Source organism: Solanum lycopersicum, chromosome 11, assembly GCF_036512215.1.
Source record: "Solanum lycopersicum chromosome 11, SLM_r2.1".
Classification (NCBI taxonomy): domain Eukaryota; kingdom Viridiplantae; phylum Streptophyta; class Magnoliopsida; order Solanales; family Solanaceae; genus Solanum; species Solanum lycopersicum.
In genome coordinates this window covers 5028797-5056662 of record NC_090810.1, presented here as the reverse complement: position 1 = coordinate 5056662, position 27866 = coordinate 5028797, and the positions used below count along the sequence as shown (strand labels likewise).

At 30.5% G+C, this 27866-nt stretch overlaps 2 protein-coding genes across 3 annotated transcripts; both read right to left on the bottom strand.

Annotated features, from left to right (window-relative positions):
* Positions 1-1700: 1700 nt before the first annotated feature.
* Positions 1701-12853, bottom strand: LOC101261087 (uncharacterized). 2 transcript variants are annotated; one of them, XM_004250147.5, is made up of 18 exons: positions 12632-12853; positions 11452-11535; positions 10643-10812; positions 10433-10537; positions 9760-9860; positions 8829-8907; positions 7872-7883; positions 7714-7779; positions 6822-6890; positions 6677-6733; positions 5704-5781; positions 5404-5501; positions 5270-5315; positions 5047-5162; positions 3580-3688; positions 3029-3091; positions 2858-2923; positions 1701-2271 (listed from the first exon to the last, which is right to left on the bottom strand). In XM_004250147.5, exons 1-18 carry the CDS (start codon positions 12744-12746, stop codon positions 2071-2073), a joined length of 1635 nt encoding a protein of 544 aa, XP_004250195.1. In that variant the 5' UTR covers positions 12747-12853; the 3' UTR covers positions 1701-2070. The 2 variants fall into 2 exon arrangements, with proteins under 2 accessions (XP_004250195.1, XP_010312687.1); XM_010314385.4 differs by having other exon boundaries at positions 11432-11535; positions 12632-12791.
* An 827-nt stretch (positions 12854-13680) lies between these two features.
* Positions 13681-18262, bottom strand: GS1 (glutamine synthetase). Its single transcript, NM_001319855.1, has 12 exons — positions 18044-18262; positions 16440-16479; positions 16240-16343; positions 16094-16142; positions 15708-15814; positions 15534-15621; positions 15065-15193; positions 14906-14980; positions 14733-14786; positions 14543-14580; positions 14297-14456; positions 13681-14106 (listed from the first exon to the last, which is right to left on the bottom strand). Exons 1-12 carry the CDS (start codon positions 18115-18117, stop codon positions 13960-13962), a joined length of 1065 nt encoding a protein of 354 aa, NP_001306784.1. The 5' UTR covers positions 18118-18262; the 3' UTR covers positions 13681-13959.
* Positions 18263-27866: the final 9604 nt, after the last annotated feature.

Genomic DNA, 27866 nt, shown 5'->3' with positions numbered 1-27866 from the left:
ACTATAGTATTTAAATTTAATTGAGTCATTTTGGGGCCCTAGAATGACTTTTTTAGGTGAGAAACTAATTATATTGGGGCCACTCACTTTCATAAAAATTCTAAGAATTTATTTCTAAAAGTTATTAAATTCACAATAATGACAAATTTTTTATTTACTTTTACTCACTCGTTAATGCTTTTTATTTTCTTTCGTCGATTAATTTAAATTTATGACTCAGTAATATTTATTAAAAAGAAAAAATCATTAATTTCAAGACTTCTTTTTATATTTTAACTCAATAAGATTGCAAAATATTTATTCATCTATTACAATCATTAGTGATTATTTATTGATTGTTATAATTATATTACAAGGACATCGATTAAATAAAAAGTTGGTATGTAATTTATATATGCTTAATTTTATCATTACAATATCGTAATTTTTTAAAAAATATTTCAATTTCATTCTCAAATAAATATTGAATTTTAAAATGAAATTTATATTTTTTAAGTTTTTATTTTATACATTATCGCGTTTGAAATTATCAAATATATAAATTATTTAAGAAACAAAACTTCATAAATCTAGTTTTTATATATTGTCCCCTAGTCAAGTTGCATATGCAAATACTCCACTACTAAATTTAAAATACGTCCTATCATATAATGATATATTTGTGGCGTAGATACGATAAAAATAAGATTGTATATATATCATCTTCATACATTCAATTTATAAGATAATACACAATATATTTTGTTTACAATTAGTGAAATCTTTTTTTCGTATCAACAAGATAGGAATAAAATTGCATATATATTATTTTTCAAATTCGATTTACGAAATTATACGTGGTATGTAATTTTCTATAATTAGAGATATTATTGTCGGCAAGGCAATGGATATTATATCTATGGTCCAAATGAGGAACTTAGTAAATAATTTCAAACAATTTGAATAATTAAATTTTGTATTATTATGTAGACCCTTCTAATTAGGCATCTAATTATTTATTTAAATGATTGAGATGGAAATGTAAGTGTAGTGTTCTTTAGAATAATATAAAAGTGGAATTATATTTGGTTACGGCACGTAATTTTATCTTATTTTTGAAGAATAATTAAGGTCTTTATCAATTGCAATTAAGTAAAACAAAAATAAATAGTAATCAACAAAGATTATAATTTTGTTTTTAAGTAGAATATAGATAATTAGTCACCAAATTCTAATCAAACAACAATTTAGCCGTCGGCTGTTTGATTAGTCTAATTAGAAAATTGCAAATATAAAATGTATAATTAATAATAAAATCAAATCAACGGCACCACTTAAGAACCAACAAATACTAATCAAGATTCACGTCGAATAAAGCTCAATAAAAAAAAAGTACTAATAAAGACTGATTCAAAATTTTAACTTTAAGTTCGAATTTGAAATTCACACGAAAGCTTGTGAGGTAATGATATCGAATTCAGATGAACCCGTAACTCACTCGTTGCTCATAGTCTCTAGCAGAGACAAAGCCAGGATTTTCATTAAGGGGTTCCAAAATCTGTAGAAATAGACACATGAAGTAGCCAACGGGATAAAATTACTTTAATCATGTATAAATAATGTAATTTTTCATCGAGGGGAATCATTCGAACCCCTTTCGGTGAAGGTGGCTCCGCCCTTGATCTCTAGTAAAATCCATTCTCAGAACTCGAACACGAGGATTACTAAAAAAGATTGTGGACTCATGTACATGTTACACCTTATTACAAGTAGCAAAAAAGGCAAGGTTCTAATAATATAATGCTGAATTAACAAGACGATATTCTTTTGAAAATAGTCACTCACTCTGTTTGAAATGACACTTTTTTTATTAAAACATATAAGATTCAGTAAAACCGAGGAAATGAAGATTCATATAACCGACCTCAACTTTTTTCAGACCGAGGCTACGCAATCTTCCCTTTTTTCTTTGTCCGATTTTTCGTTTTACTTCCTTCCTCCTACAACTATTACAAAATGGCATCAATGTCTTTACAGAGTTGAAGCGTTTATCTCTGTACTTGATTGATATGGACTTACGCCATTGAGTAGCTAACTTCTACGCCCTCCTTTCTTCGAGAGTTCAACTTCAACGCGTTTAATTTCATCTTTCAACTCTTGTAAAGCAGCATTGCTGGATCGATCTTTGCTCGTTTTTCTGTTATCACGTAACAGATCAACTAGATGTTTCAAGCACAAGAGGTATTCAGCTTTTACTCCAGGAGCATCAGATAATGACTTGTCATTTACAAACTGCACAAACAACAAATAATAACTAAAACTATATGAATGAATATACATCATATACATAGGCAAATGTTTGAGTCGCAGCAGACCATTGTGTTAGACAGAAGTTAAAAAAAAAGCCTAACATCATACCATGACGTGAGTTGCAGCAGACAGTGTGTTCACAACACTGGTTTACCACTCGGTGTCTAGTACCCACTTTGTTGCCCAACTAGTCTAGATTAACACCAGGAAATCCTACTTTTGGGGGGGTAAAGCACTCCCTACTGTTTTTCCTATCATAACATGACGTAATTGAGAAGCATAACATTCATCGTTCAAAAAAAATTGTGACTCCATCCAAGGAAAATATATCCAGAGAGATAGAAACAGAAGTTACTCGACGAATCATTGGGACTTCCTATTTAGTGTATTCTATTTTCTCATGTGGTGCAGCTAGCAAGAACTAAGAATAAAAGGTAATAATTAGTCAAGTCACAATATCATGAAACGAAGTCAAATACGACCATTCAACTAATTGGAAACCTGGCTAAAGCACCCATAATTCTAAATAACAATTGCGAACTTACTGATAAAACTAAACTTCTCATACCTCCTTGTATGCAGAAATGCATCCACGAAGAGCACTCTCAGCTTCAGAGTTATAAGGATCCAGTTTCTGTAGAAGGTGCAGTCAAAAATCAGTTTCATCATGTTTCAACGTTGAAATATCCAAGAGAAACAGATAGGATTGTTAATGAAAGAGAACATGATATAATCTAACCTTTGAATCTTCAAGCTCCAGCCTTTTCATCTCCAACAATGAAAGAGCATCAAGTGACTGCAACTGCAGGAAAATCCACAATAAAGCTAATTTAAATAGCATAGTTTAAGAAAATAAATTTTTTAAAAAGGTCGCTAGTCATCAGTCAGTTAAGCTACAGTACAAAGGCCAAAAAGATGAACACATTCTCCCATATATGTCTGTACATTAACTTAGGCAGCCTTGTAGTAGAAAATGTAAGAAATTAGAAGAATTTTGAGAGATTGGAAGATATAATTTGCTAAATCCTGCTTAATACAAGACATGGACCAAACAAGACGTTGCCGTCTTTGGCTGCTAGTTTAAACTATAGCTGTATGTTATTGTACCCAAATAAAGGAGTACTATATATTTATATATGCCTCTACTTCACAGAAAGAAAAGCAATAAAGGATCTAAGAGTTTTAACATCTTGAATAAATATTGGTAGGATTGCTCAAATAACAGAAGTTAGCAGAAAATAACATCTAACTGGCTGTTTCCCTTCATAAACAATCAATAATGAGACTGACCAGGATAATCAGTGCTGATTGCCTGCTCCTTACTGTTGTCTCAGATTCTTTATAAGACTGTTTATTTCCTTCCTCTCTCACAGAATGCACCAGGTTTCCCCGAGCCACACTACAATCAACAATTTTGAAAAACAATTGACTAAGGAAAGTTGTCATGATGTCACCAATATTGATAATGCCCAAGCTTGTGGAACCCGCTTACAAAGGGAAGCTTCTAGTGGCTCCGAGGTGGGACAAGGTATAACTTATGAAATAGCATAGATATCACACTCATCAGACAGAAGATATGTTATCCAGAGTAAAAAAAAGATTCCTCCCAAAAAAACTCAATTCTTTGTTCAGTTGTAAACTACATAGAGCAAAGCATTTATTTTGACAGAGAAAAACATGTCAAACTTCTTGCAACCAATTACACATTAAATAAGAAGATTGGTAACATGTAGTTTGAGTAATTTCTACTTGGTTGAGATGAGTCAAAAGAACCATAATTTGATTAAACTACAAGCTAAACAATGCCAGAAGAAAGTGAGAAATAATACAAGAGTTCATCCACTACTGATACACAGAAACTCTTTTCAGACTTGAGGTTCAAACAGAAACCTGCAATACTGAGAGTGGACAAATTCCAAAACTTCACCTTGTAATTGTACAAACAGATGAATCATGATACATGGAGAAGGAGCAGAAAGTGTACTGGAAGAAGATATAGAGCATATACTTTCACATAGTATGGAAGCATGCCATCTATGATTGTCGGTGTCAATTTGATCAGCATACAGTGGCAAACTCCAGCCAAGTGTGACATTCAGCTACGCTTCTAAAGGGAAAAAGTTGTGGTGTACGGGATATAGCCCTCTTGACACTTGCATGTGTAGTCCAGAGAGAAAACGATAAGATAGTCTTTAAAAGAGTGGAATATTCTTTGTCTAATAGGGAAGTCTTTAGTGCCTTGTAAATTTTTGGATAATTGTGTCTCTTTTCCGAGAATCATATTTGCATATTCTAGGGTAGATTCTCTTCTTATATATACGTGTATACCTACATATCTACAATTATTGTCTTCTTATATATACGTGTATACCTACATATCTACAATTATTGTCTTATCAAAAATATGTAGTGGTCATGCAACTTTACCTGGGTAAGATAGCTCATATTTTTGGTTCCGAATCAAGATAAGAAGGATTGCAAGTATATTCACGGTCAATGTAAAGCTAGTCAATTTTGCTTGGGTTCTGAGAGTGGTGTGATAGTATAATGCGCACAACAGAACAGGTATTCCTCCACTTTTATTTAAGTTAAGCACAAAATATGATGAATCTCAAAGAGAGAAATCGCAAGGGAAACTAACAAATCAAGAGATATTTCAAACTGAACTTTGACTAAAACAAATATACCTTTAATTATAAAGAAAAGATATTAGCAGACAAATGTAAGATGAAAACCTAAGATAAGACTAATAAATACCTTATTGACTTGCTTAAAAGATCTTTTGCCATATCAAGCTCAGCCACATTACTCTTGTTGAGCTTACTGGAGTCGAGCATTTTAACTCTAGCAAGATGTAGCAAATTTGCAGCTATCTATGAAGGAAATAAGGGAAATTACACAGAATTCATAGTAGTAAAATCAACTGATAATATAATCGTCTTGAATTGCTAGTATGATGTTGAGGATTTAGAGGGGAAACCTGAATGTGGTTTTCAGGGAGTAAAGCTCTTCGGGCATCAAGACACCTACTCCAAAAATTATATCGTGTCATGCTAGATCAGAATCTTAAAAGCCTCCACCCTACTCACTAATTAATTGGGGTAGAAGATTCACCTCTGAAAAAGCTCTTGAGCTTCTTTCAATTTTCCAAGCGACTGAAGGGTCAAGGCCAGGCGTTCAGCTGCAATTACAGTCTCTGGAGAATTCCAACCCTGTAAGATATAGATATGAGCAACAACATATGAGAAAAATGAGTATGGATATAGAGCGACAAGATCTATGAACACAATGAAGATCTCAGCACTCCAGAAACGGATAATACAAACTGGACACGTAACTTCAGATAAGCAATTCTACAACAGATTGGAACAATGAAAGATTCCAGAAGAATAAAAAAAAAGGGTGTTAGTATACCTTTGCTAATTCCATAATATGCAGGATCTTCCTCAGAACATTCTCAGCCTCTTCGATCCGGTGAGTTGTGATGTATATCTATACAGGAGAGTAGATTGTAAGCCAACTTTACCAAGTAATTCAGCCTTCTCTGACCGACAAAAGCAGGCAGATCTGTTACAATTACACACGCATTTTGAATTGAGCAGTAGCTCAATATTTTCAGAATATTAAGGCTGGTACAAGATGAGGAAAGGATGAAAAAGGAGAGATTTACAACCTCCTTAAAAGAAAAAGAAATAAAATAGGAACCCCAATTATAAAAAAGAAGTCATTTGCAATGCCTTTACCCTAATGTAGAGAATGACAACTTTCATTTCAAGAAACTTCCTTAGTGTACAAGTCACATGCTTTCTCCTTTGATCCACTAAGAAGCAAATTGTTGAATTACTAACAAAATACATGAAGAATAGTCATGGTTCAGATGGCATTCCTTATATGATCAAACACTTCCTCATATTGCAGAGCTAGTAAAGATCAGAACTACTACTCAAGTATTGAAACTATACAGGCTAGCAAATCAGTTATCTATGCAAACAGTTGGAATGTATCCTGGCTAAGTTTTGACAGAGTTACTTGCATTATTAAGAAACAGAAGGAACATATCTAGCTTAAGTTACCAGGTCATCTTGCTCTTTCTACTCTTGAAAAAGTTTTTTCAGAATAATTACAAGCATAACTGTTAGGAGGACATATTCAGATAGCAACATTTAATCAATCTTCTGTAGTATCCTTTACTTGTCCACCACAAAAGTTTAAGTCTCAATCATACAGAATTGACAAAAGAAATAGTGCTCTGTCCCTTCGTATGGGACTAATTTAAGCTAGATCAAATGTACCCAGCGAGAGTAACCTCAATGGTTTTCACTGTATACACAAGCAACATTTGCATAACCTTGGTGCAAAAGCAAAAAAAAAAATATGGAAGCACAACCTGAGCTAGCTGTTGCATCCTCTTGGTACATATCATTGATTCACCTTGACCACCATCCTACAATGGTAAACAAATTTGTAAGAACAGATACACAGATCATCTTATTACAGAAAACCCACAATCAATGTGTATCAAATTTGGGAACCTCCAAAATCCGAATAGAATCGCGAATCAGAGCCTCTGAATCCTTGTATTTACCCTGAAGAGACAGCACCTGGAAACGGAGTGGGATTCTCTTGTCAGTCAAAATAATGACATACTACACAAGAAAAGACTGCCCATCAGCAGAAGTGGTTTCAAATTTTGGGAGAGTCACTGGAAATTATATGCATTATCATATCAAAATTTACTTGTGTCTACGTTTTCAAATTAGCCAGCGTATAAATGTAGAAGCTAACTATTGAATAACAAGGGTGACCAAAGAGGATCAAGTGAAAGAGAGGAAACATAAATCATATACACAGGAAAAGAACCAAACATTGAATTTACTATGCACAAGCCAAAAGATTTAGGTTCAACATTATATTTTAACTAGAACAAGAAATTAAAGATAAAAGAAGACTTTAACAAATGAAATGCACGTAGTTGTAGGGGGGAGAAAAGGATTGATTAGAGATCTTGCATAAGAGGCAGAAGCTGTGAAGGAGATCTCTTGCTTCAGAGTTTGACATGCCAGCTTTGCTAAAGGCATTACTCCATCCATTTTGGAATAAACCTATATCCTAACAAGAGATACAGAGAAAGATAGTGAAGTAACAAAGTCTGTGAACAAATGGTGTGTCCCTCTGGATAATTGTTTTTTAGCTTCCGGGTAGCTATATATCTGGTATTTGACTTGTTTACTTGGAGTTGAAGTGTTATCCTGTTCTCCATCACTTTGGGTGGAACTCCATTTTAGACTGGTTATAAGCTGTTTGTAACCAATATAAAAGCGTTGGCCTGTTGTGCCCCAAACTTAGGGTGCATCAAGAAGTATACTTTTATGCAGACCATCAGAACTATGTGAAGATGAAGTGGAAAGGAAACTGTGGCCTTACTGTTCCCAGATGATACATGGTATCAGCATAGTCTAGATGAGCCTCCCCTAAGACACGCCTCTTTATCTACAAGGTCAATGGTGAAAGATCGATATTTAGAAATTTTAATAGCAACAACTAAAGAAAATACATTGCAAGTCCTGGTAATAACAACATACCTTTAAAGCACGCTGCCATGTTAATAATATGGATGAAAAGAAAACAGTATCAGTATCAGTAAAAAAAAAAAAAAAAAGCCAATTGTTAAATAAAAGTTATATTAATATTAAAAACGACTATCATTCCTCAGCATATATCAAGTGACGGACTGGTGAAGGCAAAATTTTATCACTCCAACCATCCAAAAGAATATATCTTGTTCTATCCCAAGTCATATCCACTGAATTGAAAAGGAAGGTTCAATCATATGCTTTGCAGAAAGTTGCATAACCCCTACTCTTGCACTTCTCAATAAACCTTTCTCTTATATTGATTATTAAAAAACCAAAAAGTAACTAATTGGCCCCAACATGTTCCCTTCATATTGCAGTCCAAATTTTCAAATTTTAACTTGATATGTGTATCGCGTCAAACAAACCATGCAATATGCAATACAGGTATGCGCAACTTAAGTACAGTTTGATAAGGTTTATTAATTTTCAACTTCAATGAAACTAGCACTCCATGCTCAAGTCAGCATTAGAAGCATTTAACTTAAGAGTAGAACTGTTTCCAATGCTAATACATAAGTTTAAAGTCACAGAATATAAGCTCTTGAAAAGCAAAATCATGCACACGGGATATCATGGCAAGAAGGTGGTATAGCAAAGACATCCATATACACCAATGTGACTCCAAAAAAGAAAATGTAGCTTGGATCCAATTCAAGTCCTTTAATGAATAATACAAACATATGTTTGAGATGGAAACACTAATATATTATGCCAGCCAAGCACATAACATCCAGAACTTCTAAGCAAACCTATCTAGTAGCCATGGATAATAAACCACAAGGAGATATACATCAGCTTAATAAACAATATAACGATGTCATGAACATTTCTGTAATGTCATAAAATTTTATGAATAAGAATGGAGAAAGAAAATTAAGACTCTGAAAATGTTTGCCCACTTACCTCATAGACACCACGAGCTTGTTCCAGTTTTCTTTGCATAAGATAGAATTGTCCTAGATTATGAAGGGCTGCCGCAACTCTACGACACAAAATCAAGCATATAAAGGAAAGTGATAATCAACTTTCAAGCAACTAATCGAAGATGCAGATAGATGGACTGACACAGTAATGATTACTCTATAATAAGATTGTAGCCTTGGAGACTAACTATGATATAACTTCTAACACAATGAGAAGAGATGCCTTGGACCTAAAACCACACAGAGAAACGCTGTTTTCAAAGACGTAAAAACACTCGGAATCAATTTGGACTTAACTAAGAAGACAACACAATGAGGGTATGGGATCCATATAGACGATATCAACTAATTGTGATTTTAGTTAAACAAGTGTCTATGCTAGATAAGTGGAAATATCAAGAACTCCTTATTTGTCTAAAAAGACAAAAAATAGTATTGGAGATAAATGGACTTTAATGAGCATAATTGCAAAGAAAATTCATATAATTGACCCAACAACCTCCGGATTGAGGCTTAGTTCAATGTTTGAATATAAAAGAACTGAAGACTAGCGTGCAACAATTCTTTCTCATAGAAAACCATGGAAGTTATCAGATCTGCTAATAGATGACCTGTTTGCAAACGTTGACGATTCACCATGTTTCTTCTATGCTTTTCATGACCCAAGCTTAAGTGTCAAGCTTCAACACAGGTGACTCACTTTGGGCAGTATAAGAGTAGCAAAGTTCATATATAAACTGCTATACTACTCAAAAATTTGACCCCATATAAGGGAAAGGTATTAATTAAGGACCAATTGAAAAGCATGTAATCAAATGGCACACATATGAATGCCCTACAACCAGGTGTAACTATAATGCTAATATATAGTAAACATAGGCTGCTTTATTAGAAGTCCTTTCAATACATACCGTACATCTTCTTGTCCAAATGATTCCTCGAGTATTTTGATTGCTTCCAAGTACATAGGTTCTGCTTTATCAAATGCCTTTTTCACTCTATATAGCTCTGCCTGTCACAAAAAACATAGCCAATAACCTTCCAAAAATAGACTAACCAGTCAAGCGAAAAATGAGTTTCATGCAAAACTGTTACTTAAAATTACGTGTACTCACTCTATCCTGTTTCATGTGGCATATTTGTATTAGACATTCAAAGTAAGGGACATTTTGTACACATGTGACTACTACATTGGTATTGGATTCATCTTAAGATTCAACCTTCTTCATGCAATACAATCTTAAAATTGGAGTCTTAATAAGAAATGAGAATCAGCACATCTCCAAGAACCAAATTCTGTGAAGTGACACATTATTCATTGACTTCCTTGGCATGTACAAATTTAAACAATCACCCGCCAAATAACTAACATACAAAATGCACCTTGAAGACTCACTTCCCAAATTACCACTACTTGGTGATTTAAAAATACATGGCAGCCATTGCATTAGAATTAATTTTGAAAAATATCGTTATAGGCATAAGATTATTTATTTTTTTATAAGGTAAAATTCTTTTATTAATAGCCTGAAGAAGATTATATTGAGTGCCTGAAGGACAAAAGGCATCTAATAGTGGACCTACCAGATTGTTGTAAGCAGATGCAACATGTGGATCCCTATCTCCAAAACCTTCTTTAGCTTCTTGCAATGCAGCCAGGAACAGTTTTTCAGCTTTCTTAAGTTTTCCCTAGTTGAATAGAAATACTACTGCAAGTTCAGACAGTATGAATACCAAATTGAATTGTAACGATGAATACCAAAGTATCAGTGATAACAAAGGAGGCTTGCATGCCTGTAAAAAGAAATCCCTTCCACTGTCTGTAAAAACTCTCCATTTGGATGTGTGTATATTAGATACTACAGACCCATCCTCAATTTTGCGCAAGCCACTGATTTCGACATCAATTCCATCAGAAACCTCTTCTGCCAAGGCAGGACTGACATTTACTCCAAGGATTACGGCTGCAACAGGAAAATACGGTTAATTTCTTACCAAATAGTTCTGATGGCAATTCACATTGTACATGGCTTCAATAACAAAATCTCCAGAAAAGAACTACAATTTGAAAGAAATATGACATGAAAGCACTGAAAACTCTCCATGCAAATGTATGGTGTGCCAAGAACGTTCTTTCTTATAAATAAGAACTGCACTCACACAGATCTAAACTTGTAGGAAAATGAGAAGCATAGAGTGGAGACAAAACCAGATACAACGTCATGATGTCAGAACATATATAGCTCTATCTTAAGAAAATTATCACTTTTTCTTCAAATGATGACATCTAGAGAAAGATGCTTCCTTATACAACAGAATATTTTTCTCCTGGAGTCCAAAAAATTGCAAACAAAAAATGAATCTCTCTAACATATTGTGTTTAATTCAAGAAACAATCAAAGATCAATAGGACCGCACAACAATATTGCCTCTGCTACATTGAATGACCATACATGATTACAGGTGGAGGTCCTTCTTGCTAAAAGAATTCTGTTTCGGATAGCTGGACATTTGTTGTTTAGAAAATATTAATATGCTACTAGATAAATATAAGCATCCGACATCAACAAACAAATGGATTACCCCATAAGAGTAGTGAATACCAGCTGGTCCAAACAGAAAAATCCATCGAAATGAGTCTGAAAAGTACCCTCCAGAACCAAGCTCACTGGAAAATCTACATTGTCCTGCCAAGAAATGAAAATGTCGGCTGATGAAAAAATGATGGAAATACAAAATAGCACTTAGCATCATCGTACACTAAATCTCAAATGGCTGCATAATTATCCCAGATGTGAATCTTGATCATTCAACACAATTTAATATGAACAAAAGATCAACTCTTAATTCTGATGAATAGAAAGTGGGTTCTTCATTAACCAAATGCTGGAAATACAAAATAGCACATGGCATTGAGTACTATAGCTCAAAAAGCTGCATAATTATCCCAGATGCAAATCTTGATCATCAAACATAACTTAATAGGAAGAGAAAAATCAACTCATTAATTCTGATGAACAGAAAAAGCGTTCTTTATAAAATTGTCAGCTGATTAACAAAATGATGGAAATACAAAATAGCACATAGCATCATTGAATACCATAGCTCAAAAAACTGCATAATTAGCCCAAATGCAAATCTTGATCATTGAACACTAACAAAAAAAACATTTTTTTATCCTGATGACTAAAAAGTGGCCTCATTGTAAAGAGCTCACAGTACATAAAATTCAAAACTTAACAGCATACTGTATACAGTAGCGCAAAAAGCTGCATAAAAGTCCAGATACAAATCTTGATCATTAAACATGAAATAAATCTACTTTATCCTCATTAAAAGAAAATGGGTTCTTTATAAAGAACTCAGAATAAATAGAAGTTCAAAATTTACCAGCATCACTATATACAGTAGCTCAAAAAAACTGCATAATTAGCAATAAAATTGATTCTTTATCCTTTTAGTTCATTGCAAAGATCTCACAATACATAAAATTCAATATTTACCAGCATCACTCAATACTGTAGCTCAAAAAGCTGCATAATTATCCCAAATACAAATCTTGATCATTTAACAAAGTTCAACATGAAAAAAGATCTACTTCATTCTCATTAACAGAAAAATGGGTTCTTCATAAAGAACTCTGAATACATGAAATTCAAAATTTACCAGCATCACTATATACAGTACCTCAAAGAAAAACTGCACAATTGGCATAAAAATCGATTCTTTATCCTTATAGAGCATCGCAGAGAACTCAAAATACATAAAAATTCAAAAAATTACCAGCATTGGGTAGCAAAACAGGGGAACTTCTGTGAAGTGGAGTAGCAGCAAGAAATTTAGGGGAAATTCGAAATCTTTTAATTAAACTAGCAGAAGCTTGTCTGAGAAGCATCATTCGAGTAATCGAACAGTTCAATTTTAGAAGAAATTATAGAAAGATGAATGATCTCTTTTTTTGGGTTTAATAATATTTTCTAAATTCAATTTACTAAAGTAAACCCTAAACCAAGGTTCACAATTGGGCGGATCAGACCAAATTTAGACGGGTTGGATCAAATTTGAGTAGCTCAGTCAAGATATTAAACGGATTAAGATCCAATTTAATCTAAATTTACTTGGATCATATCGGGTCAAAACTAGTCGGGTAATGAGTTAATCGTACATAGTAAAATTATTTTTTATCTTTTATTAAAATAATACAATAGCATATCATATTTTAATCAAAAGAAAATTGACAAGATTTTTCTAGAATTAATTCGAGTTACGTATCAATATAATTATAATAGGTTGAGCTAATAAATAAATAAGTCAATAGCCCGCCTCAAATTTATACCGATTAGACAAATTAGATAGATTGAGATTGAGTCAGATTTTGCTAGCAATACCCTTACAAATTAGACAAAATAAACGGATTGAATTTGATTTTACCATCAATACCCCTACAAGCAGGGGTTGGTTAGTGCATTGATAGACACCCTACAAGGGGTCGCTACGAACGATAATAGATAACTAATTTCGAAATTAATTTTGATAGACAGACTACAAGCGATAATAGATAACTAATTCCGATATTAATTTTAACAAGCACGCTTCTTTTGTGTTTTGGGAAGTTGAGACTACACAAAAATAATTACAATTATAGTATATACTTGCAAGATACTAAAGAGCTTTTTTGACAATAACCTTAGTCTAATTGAAATATATATCAAATAAGACTATATGTACGTTATCGTTAACCTATCGCAACCTTCCTCCTTATTTTTTTAATGTATCGAGTAAACGAAATCGCGCTCTTGATAGAAACAAGGGTAAAAACAGTAATGAAGTGAACCAAACCCTTTCAATATCTTTGTTATTAATAAGAATAACATTTGTAACACAGCATTGCCAAATCATAGGCAATGAAATAAGGCTTTGCTGTATGAAAATACAATTCAACTGGGGCAAATAAACAGAAAAATAACCAGAGACAAACTATCCCTATAACTAAATAACACAGGTGAAGTCCAAAGGGTCGTTCCACAATTCAATCTTTTCTCCTATCCCAAATTGTGCAAACCAGAAACAAGCGATCCCTCGAGCAAATTCATACTATCAAGTCTTCAAGGTTAACCGATGATGGTGGTTTCTGCAATCATGGAGGTAACGACGTATGGGTCCATATTTGAGGCTGGCCTTCTGTCCTCAAAGTATCCCTTGCCTGCCTTCTCTGTGTCTCTTCCAACACGGACAGATGCACCACGGTTTGCAACCCCCTGAACACGTCAAATGAAGTTGTGTAACGTGAGACAAGGTAAGACGTTGGACGTGTTTGGCTTGACAATTTGACTAAAACGGAGTTTAAGAAAGAAAGAACGAACTACTAGGCGTTGTTCTTTTGTGACTAGCTTTAAAGTTACTCTATTGTCAAATGAGAAGTGATGAGAAAGGCAAATGGTAATATACCCATTTGAATGTGTTGATGTTGGCTGTTTCGTGCTTTCCAGTGAGACGACGCTCGTTGCCTTCACCATATGCAGCTATGTGTTCTTTGTGCTTCAAGCCAAGCTTCTCAATAGCCTTTAAGATTATTTCATAGCCTCCGTCTTCCCTCATCGACTTGGTGCTGGAAAGATAAAACCAAAGTATTAGACGTAAAGGACTACTGAATTTAAAGATAAAACGTTGCAACAACGAAGTGTATTCCTCTACCTGTAATTTGTGTGAGCACCTGCACCATTCCAGTCGCCCTGACAAGAAAGGAAATATTCATTGTTAATACACCAACATTATGCTATAAATGATACATCGGTTTTCCTAGAAAGGAAGACCAGTTTGTATCCTACATGTTTTGATAATAAAATCAAATAAACGCCTGAATTACATAGAGTAGAAAGCTCACCGGAATAGGCTTGGGGTCGAATGACACGACCACCCCAGCAATCTCTGCAATCCTCTGTTAAACCACCAAGTCAATAAGTAAATTGCATTCAAGCTCTCGACAAGATAGCAAGAGAATTGAATTGAAATGGACCAAAATAGTCGATAAAAGTTTCAACTGTTAAGCTGCAATACCTCTAGAATGTAACGAGCTACCCACACTTCATCACCAGCTGAGATGCCAACAGAAGGTCCAACTTGAAATTCCCACTACATAAGATTTAAAAAAACATATCAAATGTTTGTGAAACAATTCAATTCCAGCTAGATGAGCAAACAAGAACAACTCTATACCTGTCCCGGCATGACTTCACCATTGATCCCGCTGATGTTAATCCCAGCATAGAGACAAGCCTTGTAATGGGCGTCAACAATGTCACGTCCAAAGGCCTTGTCAGCTCCGGTTCCACAGTAGTATGGTCCCTAGACACAAAAATAATTACGATTAAATAGACAGTTAACTAACTCTTGATCAGTATGGTCCCTAATTGTTAAGTAAATGCAGCAGTCACCAAAACAAATAAAGTATTAGGACCACAGATAGAGATCAATGCATGAGGCAATAGATAGAGACCTCTTAGGAACACCAATAATCACCATGAACGACAGCAATACATGACATTTGTGACACAATGTAATGCGAGCAATATGAGAAAATAATCTGTGACTAAGGAGATGAGCTAAATGAAAGAACTAATGCCAAAAAGACACGGAAAAAAAAAGAAAAATGCTACAAAATGTATAGCCGGTATTAAAGATATACCTGGGGGCCAGGAAAACCGCCAATGGGCCATCCAAGAGGCCAGTTGACCTCCCTTTGCAGCAAGGTATATTCTTGTTCAATACCATACCTAATTCATACACACAATTTCTAATCATCGTATCCCAGAAAAGAGTTTAAGCTATACTTTAAAAGCTTAATAGAATATGTCAATACCAAGTTTCCTCAGCAGCCACATCAGGGTGGCTGAAGACCTTGGCGGCGGCGTGCCTCTTGTTTGTTGGGATGGGCTCACCAGCAGGAGTATAGGCATCACACATGACCTTCAGTACAAAAAAAGAAAAAGAAAGAATCAAACAAATGATTCACAAAAATTAGTACCATCATAATTCTCCTGCCTATGTTGCTGATACGTGTCTAGATCCTCGAAAAATCCACTACTTTTGGAGGATCCAACACGCAACTGTCAGACTTCAAGAAACGTAATCTAAAGTCACTGACGTATAGAAGTTAAACTCTTTTCAGATACTCAATAAAAGTCAACTAGAAAAACTTGGACACTGGAATTAATGATAGGTAATAAAATAAATCTTGAAACTGACCAAGATGTTGTTGCCTCTTCTGAATGGGTCCTTGAAGATTGCTTGTGGACTTTGTCAAATTTCAATTAAATAAACAATAGTAGTCAGAAAAAAGTTCACTTCACAAAAAAATTTAGCAGATTATGCACATCGAAAGGCGAGCTTACTATAAGATCACTTCACTGTCTTCTCCGGGAGCTTGACCAGTGCTCGATCCATCGTAGTTCCATTTGGGTAGTTCTGCAGGACTAGTAACTGGACCAGGGAGAGTCTGTAAATCAAAATTAACACTCATATAAGCAAACTTCAACTTATTCGAAAAATCGCGAAAAATATATAAACTTAGAATCAATAAAAGAGATTATACCCTGGCTTTGCTCCTCATGTCCATGCCTGATCCACCAATCCTGGTAATAAACAGACAAAAATATGTATATTTTAACATCAAAATGTACTCTTTATTTAATCACAAGTAGCTAAGAACTGAAATAAATTTCCAAATAGGAAAACTGATAAAAAATCAGATCTTTCTCCAGAAAATATCACTTTCCACAAGAAACTAAAAAAAACACTTATAAGTTTAAGTGAAAAACAAGTTATTTTTATATGTAGAAAGTTTCATTTGTTTACTCAAAGCAAATGAAAAAAGGATCTCAATTGAAGAGGAAAACTACAAAAGAAACAAAAAAACAAAGGGAAAATAGATAGATCTAATGAAATTGACAGATTAAACCACATAAACACTCTTAACATTTCAATCAAAAAAAAAATTAGCACTTTCACTACATCACAACAGAGACATTATACTCAAAATCCAGAAATACACCAGACACCTTTTATGAAGAAAAAAAAACAAAAGAATCTTACTAGATTCAAGAATCTTTAGATCCATAAACAGGCTACCAAAAAGTTGTTTAGAATATCAAAGAAAAGAATCTTGCACATGTTAGGTGTAAAAACAAAACTAACCCATTAATGAGGTGGCAAAGAACCAAACAAAATACAATTTTGAGTGGAAGATCACTCAACAAGTCATCATACTCAAATTCCAAAACAAAAAAAAAACAGTAAAATAAAAATATTAGACACCCATTGAGGAAAAAACACAGAAAATCAATCCTTCAAACTTCAAGAATCATGAGATCCATACAACTAGCACAAAAAAATGATACAATCAAACAGAAAGAACAGAGCTTTTTCATATCTGGTGTGAAAATAGAGCAACCTCATTATGAATCTCCCAAAAAAACACCACTGGGTATACAATAAGACTATTCACTAGATCACAAAAACATATCATTGAGTAAACTAAAATTTCCAAAACAAACAAAAACAACACCCTTTAAGAGAAAACCCCAGAAAACAATCTTAGACATCTTCAAGAATCAAAATTTATACCAAAAAACCATAAAAGATCCAATCTTTTTCATTCTAGTGCAAAAACAGAACAACTCCAGCACACCACCCAAAAAAAAATAACATATACAGAAACACTCCTACTCAATAGATCACAAAAAAAACAAATCACTTGGTACACTAAAATCCCAAAACAAACAAAAACACTGGGAAAATGTCACCCTTTAAGTAAAAACCCCAGAAAACAATCTTAAACACCTTCAAGAATCATAACATACACAAAAAAAAAACATAAAAACTAATTAAAAATCCAATCTTTTTCCATTCCAGTGTAAAAACAGAACAACCCCATTAAGAATCTCCCACCCCCACCACAAAAACACTCAAGACTACTCACTAGATCACAACAAACACATCACTTGGTGAACTCAAATCCCAAAACAAACAAAAACACTGAAAAAAACAACACACCCTTCAAGTAAAAACCCCAGCAAACAACCTTAAACATCTTCAAGAATCATAACATACACCAAAAAAAACTTAAAAATCCAATCTTTATCATTCTAGAGTAAAAACGAGAACAACCCCATTAATGGGGTGGCAAAAAAAACTCACCATATGTATTCAGCAATGATCTTCTGAGTATCACCTGAGAGATTGAGGTTGATAAGATCTGAAAGCAGAGACATGATGATGATAAACTTCTTAAATTAAAATTCTCTATAAGATGAATTTTCTTTGATGAGGCAAAGACTAAATTTTTATACACTTTATATAGGCGATTTTCAGGGTTGCTTGTATTAAACTATTACACTTACAACTTAATTATTCCAATTTTTTTTTTTATTTATTTATTTGCTATTTTAATTTTTAATAATAATAATGGAAAAATGAAAATAAATTAGCATTGAAAAAAGAACAAGTTTTGGTTGTTCCAAAGAGTAGGTAACTGATGAATATGAATATAAGGAAAAAAGAGAATCCAATTTGAGGATTCCATTGCTTTTTTACAGGATACTTGAAGTGCCGGTTCCCTTTTTTTTTTTTTTGTATTTTTTAAAAAAAATAATCAATTTAATGTTTTTTGACCAAGTTGAAAACATTAAAATTGTTTGGTGAGTTGGTGAAGGTTAAACTAGTCTTTTTATTACTTATTATTACAAGACAATAATCATCATTCATCAACACTTTTTCTTTGGGTGATAGAAATTATTATCGGAGTTCGAAGTACGATCACATGAATCTTTATTAAGAGGAAAATAACTAAAATAGAGGAAGAGGAGAGCACAAAGAGAAGTATGATTCCATACGATTTTTTCTTAGTGCGTTATTAATCAAGAGTTTTAACGATTGATTTTTTGAATTATAATATAAAATTTTATACTGACTCATGAGTAATGTGTATTAATTGATTTGATGGTTTTGGTGAAGTTAATATTATCTTTTTACCATGAAATAACAATTAACGTGATCTTATATGACAAAAATGATAAGAGCTGTAAGTTGAGAAGAAATAAATAAGTTAAAAATGTAAAAAAGTAGAGGAAGTAATTAGATTCATAATACAAGTTTTAATAAAGGGTCTCATTGGTCAATCATCAATGTATTAAATTTTTAAGTTTGACTTATTGATATTTAGATTTTTTTTTAAGAACTTTTTATAATGAAATTTCCATATTAAACTTTATACATTTCAATTGTTTGGTGGGTTGGTGAAGGTTGGGATTGTCTTTTTACCATGAAGTTTTTTTGTACTAGTAAAAAATGACAAAATTTCAAGTACAATTATAGAAATTTTGTAGGTTAAAAGAGAGAAAACAAAATTGGAAAAAAATTAGAGGAAGAAAATATAATAGGATTCGTTGCTCATATTTAATAGGGATCTCAATAGTCAATATAATTTATTTTGTTTGAATTTAAGTTATTTATATAAATCATAATGGGATTAGTTTAATTTTCAATTATCTCATGAGTCCTTCCTTAATTAGTAGTAGATCACCCTTTTCAATATTTTCGTCGTCCACTTTTATTTGTTATGATACATTTTTCAAAAATTAAATTGACTTATTTTAAAGTTAAATTAAATTATATTATTTTAATTCTTAAACAAAAAAATAATATATTCAAAAACTACACGAAAAACATTATACGTTGTAGTTTTTTACATATCAATATGATGAAAAAAATTATCCTAAAATATTTGTCAAAATTTATATAGTTTAATTTTAAAAATAAAAAATATAACAGAGAGTATACATAATATCCTTAAAAAGGAAAGTATGGTCATATTGTTCCAATTTAAAGCTTTTTTAAGAGGAAAAAGATTAAACCAAGCAATAACAAAAACATTTATTTGCTTAAAAATTAATTATCAATTTATTTCAGATTTTCATAAATTCTAAGAATTGACTAATTTGTCATAAATAGTTTTGATGGTCAAACTGTATTTTGTTACCAAACTCCCAAGTCCCAACGTTATACTAATTGTCCACTATTCTTTTATACGCTCCTAAAAATTCATAAATTTATTACTATTACAAATTTAATAAAGTCTAAAATTAAATTATATATTTTTATTTCAAAATTTAAATAATATATATATATTATAATTTATTAAGCAAATAAACAAAAAGATATGAAATTCATAAATTATAAATTTTTACTCTGACATTAATTTCTTACTTGGAGAGGTAGAGATAGATCGAAAAAAGTATTTGGAAGAGATGATTTTAAACAGGATATGTCATACTTGCAATTTATCGATGACACTATCTTAAGTACGTAGATATGTAGGTCGAAGTTTATGATAAAACTTAAGTTATTAGGTATACTAAAGTACTTGTCTAGTAATACGTGTCGGTATTATTATGAATACTCGTATACCATCTTGGTTTTTAATTATATTATTCCATGTTCATTTACCTTGATTATCGTATGATATGCTGCTAAATTCACGACTGTATAATTCTTTTCAAACTTCATTTTATTATTCATTTACTTGATATGAGAATCTATTAAAAAATAAAGTACACACTATCTTATTCGTATCTTATTTACGAATTACACTTAGATATTTTTGTTATGGAATTATGGTTATTATTGTTGCCTCTGACCTCATACAACTATTCTTTCACTTTATTTAGGACAATTTTACCCTTATATATTCCATTTAATTTGGTGCAATTATTGATGTATATATAAGAAAAAAATAAAATAATTTCATCAAGTTGTACTCATGAATTATGATCACGGGTCACTAGCTATATTACAAAAGTAGTCTAATAATAATAATAATAATAATAATAAAATAATTTACAATATTATTCCATTATGTAAAACTTTTACTTTAGAGATATTGTCATGTGCTTCTTGTGGTGTAGATTTTTAAACAAAAAGTTTTTTTTAAGAAAAGAAAAAGAAGACATTATTTAGGTTTAATAATGCATTTCTTTTTATTTTTTTAATCATAATTCTCCCACTTTTAATGGTTTATGGTGAACTATTAGTAATATATGGAGTGCTAAGTATTTTTTAAAACTCATTTTTGGACAAATTACAAGTCAAAAAACTCATTATGGTCCTCAAAGTGGGGAATAGTTAAATGGTCAAACATACTTTTGTTACTTGAAGATCTCATTTTTTAAATCTTTTATTATTGAGGTTAAAATTTAATAGTTATAAATTTTGAATTTATTATTAATTTTATAAATTATTTAATTAATTAAGTTTAACAAAAAATAGCACATTAAAAAAAATACACCTATATAATTCCTCATATAGGGTAAGGAACTGATGTGTATGCTGATCTTGTTTTTATTTTCGTAGTAGAGAAGTTATTTTTAAAAGATTCTTTACTTTAAACATAAATATATTTACTAAATTATTTTAGTACAAAATTATTTGGTGCACGTTTAATATTGCATTTCTTTTCTATTTTTTCACACCTAATGTTTCCACTTTTCATGGTTTATAGTAAACTAAGGTACATATTGGACATATTACAAGTATAAAACTCATTTATGTCCTCAAAGTGAGGAATAATTATATTATTTAAACTTAATTAAAAGTTATACTTTTGCTACTTTAATTTTAAAGTCTCCTTTTCAACCTGTGACTTTATCGTCACAAGCAAAGCCAAAATAAAATTGAAGATTCTAATTTTACTTTTTGACTACCATTCTAATATTGAACACATTCATATCACTTATATTTATTACAATTAGCATCTCAACGATTATTTTCTATAATAATACTTTAATATAACAGTTAAATTTCTATTTTGTTATTTTTAAGTACATATACTATATAATAAGATAGAAAAATATTTAAACAAACGATAAATATCGTAAAATTCAACCCCTATTTGTCCACAACTTTGAAATTTGGCACGTTTGAAAAGTAGTTATTCTACTTTTTTTTTTAATTAAAGAAAGGCAAAGACAATGTACTCAAATGTATCTTTTTTAGAAGGCCAATTCGAATAAAAAATGAAACAATTAAATAAAAAGCAAAGTTCTCTTAAAATTTACCGTTTTAAGCCAGCATTTTTAACTAAGTTAAAAGACGATAATAACGAAACTAGAAATTTTAATAAATGAAGTTTATCACGTCTAGCATTTGAATTTGTATGTTAAGAGAATTCAATTAATCTTTTTGGGTATATTTTTTTTCTTTCCACTTGAAGAATGCAATTTGAAATAAGAAAAAGACGTGTATAATAAATTATATTAGTTCAATAAAATCTATTCCATGAATTGTAGTATTTCTTAATTAAAATAGATTAAATTCAATATACATGTAACTTTTTTTTATCAATTGAATAAGGAACTAATATCAAGTGTAAATAAATGTTTTATAATATCAAATTACTATATATGATTGTTAGGTAAAAAATTAAAATTGAGTAGGTGAAGTAAAATCGTAAAGAAAAAGTAATATGATTAAAATTAAAGAAATAATGTACAAGTATCCTCTCAACCTATGTTCAAAATTTCAAAAGCACATTTATATGATACCAAGGTCTTATTACCTCTCTCAAAATATTTTATTTCGATCTACGTGACACTATTTTATGGATCCAATGTTGATTGACTTTTTTTTCAAGTTAGTATCACGTAAACCGAAAAGGGATAGAAAATTACTTATAAAATAAGTTGAGAGAGATTATAGAATCTTAATATAATATAATTGTGTCTCTAAAATTTTGAACATAGATAGAAAAGGTACGCATTTTCTCAAAATTAGAAGGAATCTTACTGACGTACTACCTTTACAGCCGGTGTAGTTATTTGGCTAGTACGGTAAAGGACGAATACCAAAGAATTAGGAAAAGCATAGTTTTAACCGACACGTGTCGTTTAATTCGAGGGTTTTATATTAGTGATAAGAAGGACTTGATAAGGAGACTTGTCAATTATGTGGGTCCTATTTTGCATTGAAAGTATAAATTTTTTTGATTAATTGTTTTATTATATGTGTCGTGTTTGGATCAAATAGTAGAAAGGATAAATATTTTCTCCGTCTCATTTTTATGTGATTTTTTAAAAAAAATTGAGATTTAAATATATTTAATTTTGATTATTAATTTTTGAACAATTTGAATTATTAATATATAAGTTTTGAAGATTACAAATATACAAGTTTCATTTCTAAAAAATTTTCATGCAAAATTTTTTTTATCAAACTTAAACTATTTGACTCTTAAAAAACAAAAAATGTTACATAAATTGAAATAAAAGTGACATTCTTTGTCGGAAATAAAATCTTTAACAAGTGTGGTTGAAGGTGGGTTTAGAGATAAGACATCGATATGCAGACTTTATTTATATCGGTGAAGATAGAGATTTTATTTGTGATAGTTTTTTGAGAAAAATAAAATATATTAAAATATTTTTTTTAAAAAATAATATTGATATGAATAAATAACAACAAATAATATGATAGCTTGAATTGAATAAAACAACGTGTAATAATTGAAGAATGAGATAATTAGATAGTGATAAAAAAAACAGATAAAAAAAATCAAATAAACACTCATCAATTTACGTACTAAATCTTTTACCTTAATCCTTAACCTTCATAATCTTTTATATATAAGGTCCTATTGTCAATTAATTTACAAATCTATTGTATATCTTGTCTAATCGATTGTCAATTAATTTACAAATCTATTGTATATCTTATCTAATCGATCTCTAAATTCTCCTCGATAATTTAAAAAGCTTATCTTTATTAACTCCATTATAGCTAACTTTCTATATTTTCTACTAATCTATGTTAGCATTTTTTTTCAAATTTTCATAGATATAATCTCTTATTCTACTCCTAAAGTTCACTTAGGGGTACTTTTAACATATATACATCACATTAATGTAAGTAATTTTAACAATTTTGATGATTAATTACTTTTATTAGATCTTTGAATAATTCAATTTAGCTGGCTTACGTGGCAGAATATTTACCACACATTCATGTCCCTAATTTTAAATCTTATCAAATTCAACGGTTCAGATTTATTCTTCGTGCCGAAAAAGTTGACTTTTCCATTAACAACGACAAAATATATTGTGGCGCTGCAATCTCCTGCGTGCCGGTCCACAGTAGTTCCTTTCTTATGCTACACTCTCCACCAGTCAAATTACAATCAAAGTCAAATGATATTCGATATTTAATATCGCTTTAAAATTTAATTATTTAAATTTATAAAAGAAAATTTTTAAAAAATATTTTATAGTAAGTGCGTATTTTTCAAACTGAATAATTCATAATTTGTTATTTGAGTTGACAATCCATAGTTTGTTATATGAAATTATTCATAATTTGTTATTTCAGTTGACAATCCATAGTTTGTTATATAAAAAAAATTATGTGTGTGGTGATCACTACCAAGATAGACCATTCTCATTGATTTAAATAAGATTTAAAAATATATCTGACTTTTATAGTGATTTTCAATAATTATTTTTAAAATATAGTGATTGTTATGAACGTGGAGAGGTTAAATTTATAAATATATTTTATTATTGTTCCATTGGCTCTATGGAAAAATATTGATGCAAAAAGTGTATTAGAATAGACCAACTAGAGATAGAGAGCGAATATTATCAAGTTTAGAATTCGGAATCTCTTAGATATATTGGTTATTATGCGTTATTTATGTATAGTGTTATAGTAAAAAATATTTTATTTTAAAACATGATGATACAAAGTTATGACGTTTTTAGTTCAATTTAAGCCGAAGAAATTGATTAGAATAACTTATTATTGAAAGAGTATTACTGATGAATTTGTAACTACTTCTTTTTATAATATTATATTCTTATTATTTGAATATTTTCACCTACCTTGCAATATTAAAAAAATAGCTTCTTTAGAATAAAAATGGAATTTTAAATGAGAAGGAAATAGTCTTCTTTTGTGTCACTTTCACATTTAGAAATTATTATAATTACAGGCAAATATGACTCTATATTTTTCTATATTTATATAAATCAATTGAAACGGCACGTTATGTACTAAAGTCAATTAACGTGAGTTTGATCACTACTAATATTTAGCCATTATTCATAATGTAATTGACAAATAATCACTTTTTCAGACGAATTTTTTTTTCAAGTATGTGTCAAAATTCTAAATGAAAGAAACTTTACACACGTTATTCGAGTTCGAACTTCAGCATATGTTCATGAATTTCAATTGGATCAACTACCAAAATGTGATACCAACATTGTTGTATGGCAAACGTAACTCATTATATTTACGCTATATATATATTATTTTAAAATTCATATTCAAACATAATTTTAACATCTGAAAAATATTTCATCTAACTTCAAGTTTACATACTTTCTCTATTTATTTTTTTAATTTCAACTAAGTAATATTCAAATATACATTTTCATTAATAAATTAAAAAATATATAAAGGGGGACAAAGACTTGACCTTTACAATACAATCAAGAATTCATTACAATTTTTTGACCTATTTGATAATGATATGTGAAGGAATTAAAGAAGCAAGCACGAGGAGGACCCTTCTTATTTCAAGTAACTTCTAAAAAAATTATAACGATGTTTGATAATTATACATAATCAATTAAATTCGATTATGTATCAAACATTCAAACTAAATCTAAATTTATATCAAAAAAGAGTTCTGAAACATCAATTCATGATAAATAAGTATTTATTATTACTCCACCAAAACATTCATGATAATGAACTCATATCTATTCTTTACTTTCTTTTCTATGAGAGATTTATGAAAAATAAAAATTAAGTCCTCTAAAAACAATAAATAAATAAACAACTTGCACAAAAAATAAAAAAAAACATAGTAATATTATGGGGTCATATTCTGTGTGGCTGTTGTGACAAATTAAATCAAGAGGCAGATGTAATGTAAACTTTCTTTATTGTGATTGAGAAAAACAATACAACTAATTTTTTTTAATCATTCGATATTCCATATTCATATATAAACCTCAAAAAAAAATTAGATCCGAATTGTGTCTTTTAAGATCCATTTAAGGAGGTAATTTAACCCGTTTAATCAAGTTTCTTTTTAGTCAAATTTAAAAGTTGAAAATAATACGTCAAATTAATTGATGAAACTTTAAACCTCACAATTCATTACTTTGTGGATCATAACACATAATTACAATATACATGTGTTTTATATATCCATTAAGATTATCAATTAAGATAAAATGTATATTTTAATTCGATAAATCTCTTCAAAGAGGATTAATGTTTGTATCTCATATCGTCTCACGTATACACTAGGTTGGAAATACAATTGTATTTCAAAAAGTGTAATACAAACAATTACTGTATCCTAATACAAATATTAACAATTATTTTCATAATTTAAACTCATGACCTATATATCATATGGAAATAAATTTTATCGTTACGTCGAGACTGGAGATTAATAATTTAGATATACTTAAATGGACATTAAATGACTATATGGTTTAGTAGTTGCTCATTAATAAATAAAAAATTACTTTTTGCTTAATTATTGAATTTATCAATCATATAGTTGCAATTATAGTTTTCAGAACCAGAAAGGTCACTGAACCTTTAAAAGGGCAACAACTAGCAACCAACATCAGAAACCAATAATACCAGAAAATGACATTTTATTATATTCTTAGATATAATTAAAATTGGAAGTTGACTAAAAATATGTATATTTTATTATATTATATCAGTCCTAAGTCTTCCAATCTAATCATATGTAGATTGTAATTTTCTAGGAGTCCAATTGATTCAGATGACATATTGCGATGTCCATTCAAAGGTGACGCTCTCAACAAGATTATCTTTCATATCTAAGACTCGAATCTGAGACCTTTGGTTAAGGGTAAAACGTTCCCACTAATGTAGACGATCATATTGATTTGTAATAATTTATATAGCTAGAACAAATCAAATATTATCGATTTTTGAATTAAATTAAATATGGATTGAACCTTCTTATAATGTATTGAACTGAGTTCAGTACTTTCGACATAGTAATATATTTAAACGTTCCTAATATCTCTTCAAAATATTAAATAATGAGTCCATAATTTCAAATTATATTGAATTTAGTGTTAAAATTTTAAAACTGAACTCATAAAGTTTAATTTTAGATCGAATCTGAATCTAAATAATAATTTCTTTTTCTCAATATTAATGTAAAATTTTTGACAGTTTGCTTTGTCAAATCCTAGCATCACATTCTTTCACTTTCAATTTGTGAAAATTATTTTTCATTATAACCATTAGATTTCAATAGTGAAGGTAAAGGATCAAGTTTGAGTTCGGATGAACCTAATAATTTTGATTTGGATCTTGTATATGTATATTTTTCATAAATATGAATAACGGATTTGAAATATATTTTTTCGAACTAAAACTCATTTATTTGAATTCTTAATTCATATGTAAAAAGATCTCCTCCATTTCATATTCATACCGTAATACTTGAGATCACGAAACTTATGATGAATGGTGAAAATAGTTCATCCATCCCACTACGATCCTTGTAGAAAAAAAACAATATACCCATCATTGTTATGAATAGGGAAAAGGGTTTGATATACTCCTCAACTTTGTTATTTGGAGCTGATATACCCCTCGTTATAAAAGTGACTCATATATGCCCTTACCGTTATACAAACGGCTCACATATACCCCTGCCGTTACAAAATGGCTCACATATACCCTTCATTTAACGGAAGTTAAAAAATTAATTTTAAATTTATATTTATTACTTCTAATTTTTTTAAAAAAATTATTTAGGGGTATATATGATTCTTCTATCAAAGTTCAAGGTGTATTTTAATTTTTTTCATACATAAATTATTTTTTGACTTCTTTTATTCTAATTATTTGGATTTCTTATTCTTATTTTGTTTTTTTCTTTCATTCCTTAGTTTAAAGAATGAAA

Bases quoted from the DNA above. Each gene is read 5' to 3' on its own strand.
- LOC101261087 (XM_004250147.5), bottom strand. From the start codon at position 12,746: ATGATGCTTCTCAGACAAGCTTCTGCTAGTTTAATTAAAAGATTTCGA. The intron at 6,891-7,713 runs GTAAGGCCACAG...CTCCGTTTCCAG, and splicing joins CCATGTATCATCTGGGAACA to GTGCTGTCTCTTCAGGGTAA. The intron at 2,272-2,857 runs GTATGAGAAGTT...TTGTTTGTGCAG, and splicing joins GCATTTCTGCATACAAGGAG to TTTGTAAATGACAAGTCATT.
- GS1 (NM_001319855.1), bottom strand. From the start codon at position 18,117: ATGTCTCTGCTTTCAGATCTTATCAACCTCAATCTCTCAGGTGATACT. The intron at 15,622-15,707 runs GTATTGACATAT...TGTATGAATTAG, and splicing joins GTGGCTGCTGAGGAAACTTG to GTATGGTATTGAACAAGAAT. The intron at 15,194-15,533 runs GTATATCTTTAA...TTTTGTGTCTAG, and splicing joins GCGGTTTTCCTGGCCCCCAG to GGACCATACTACTGTGGAAC.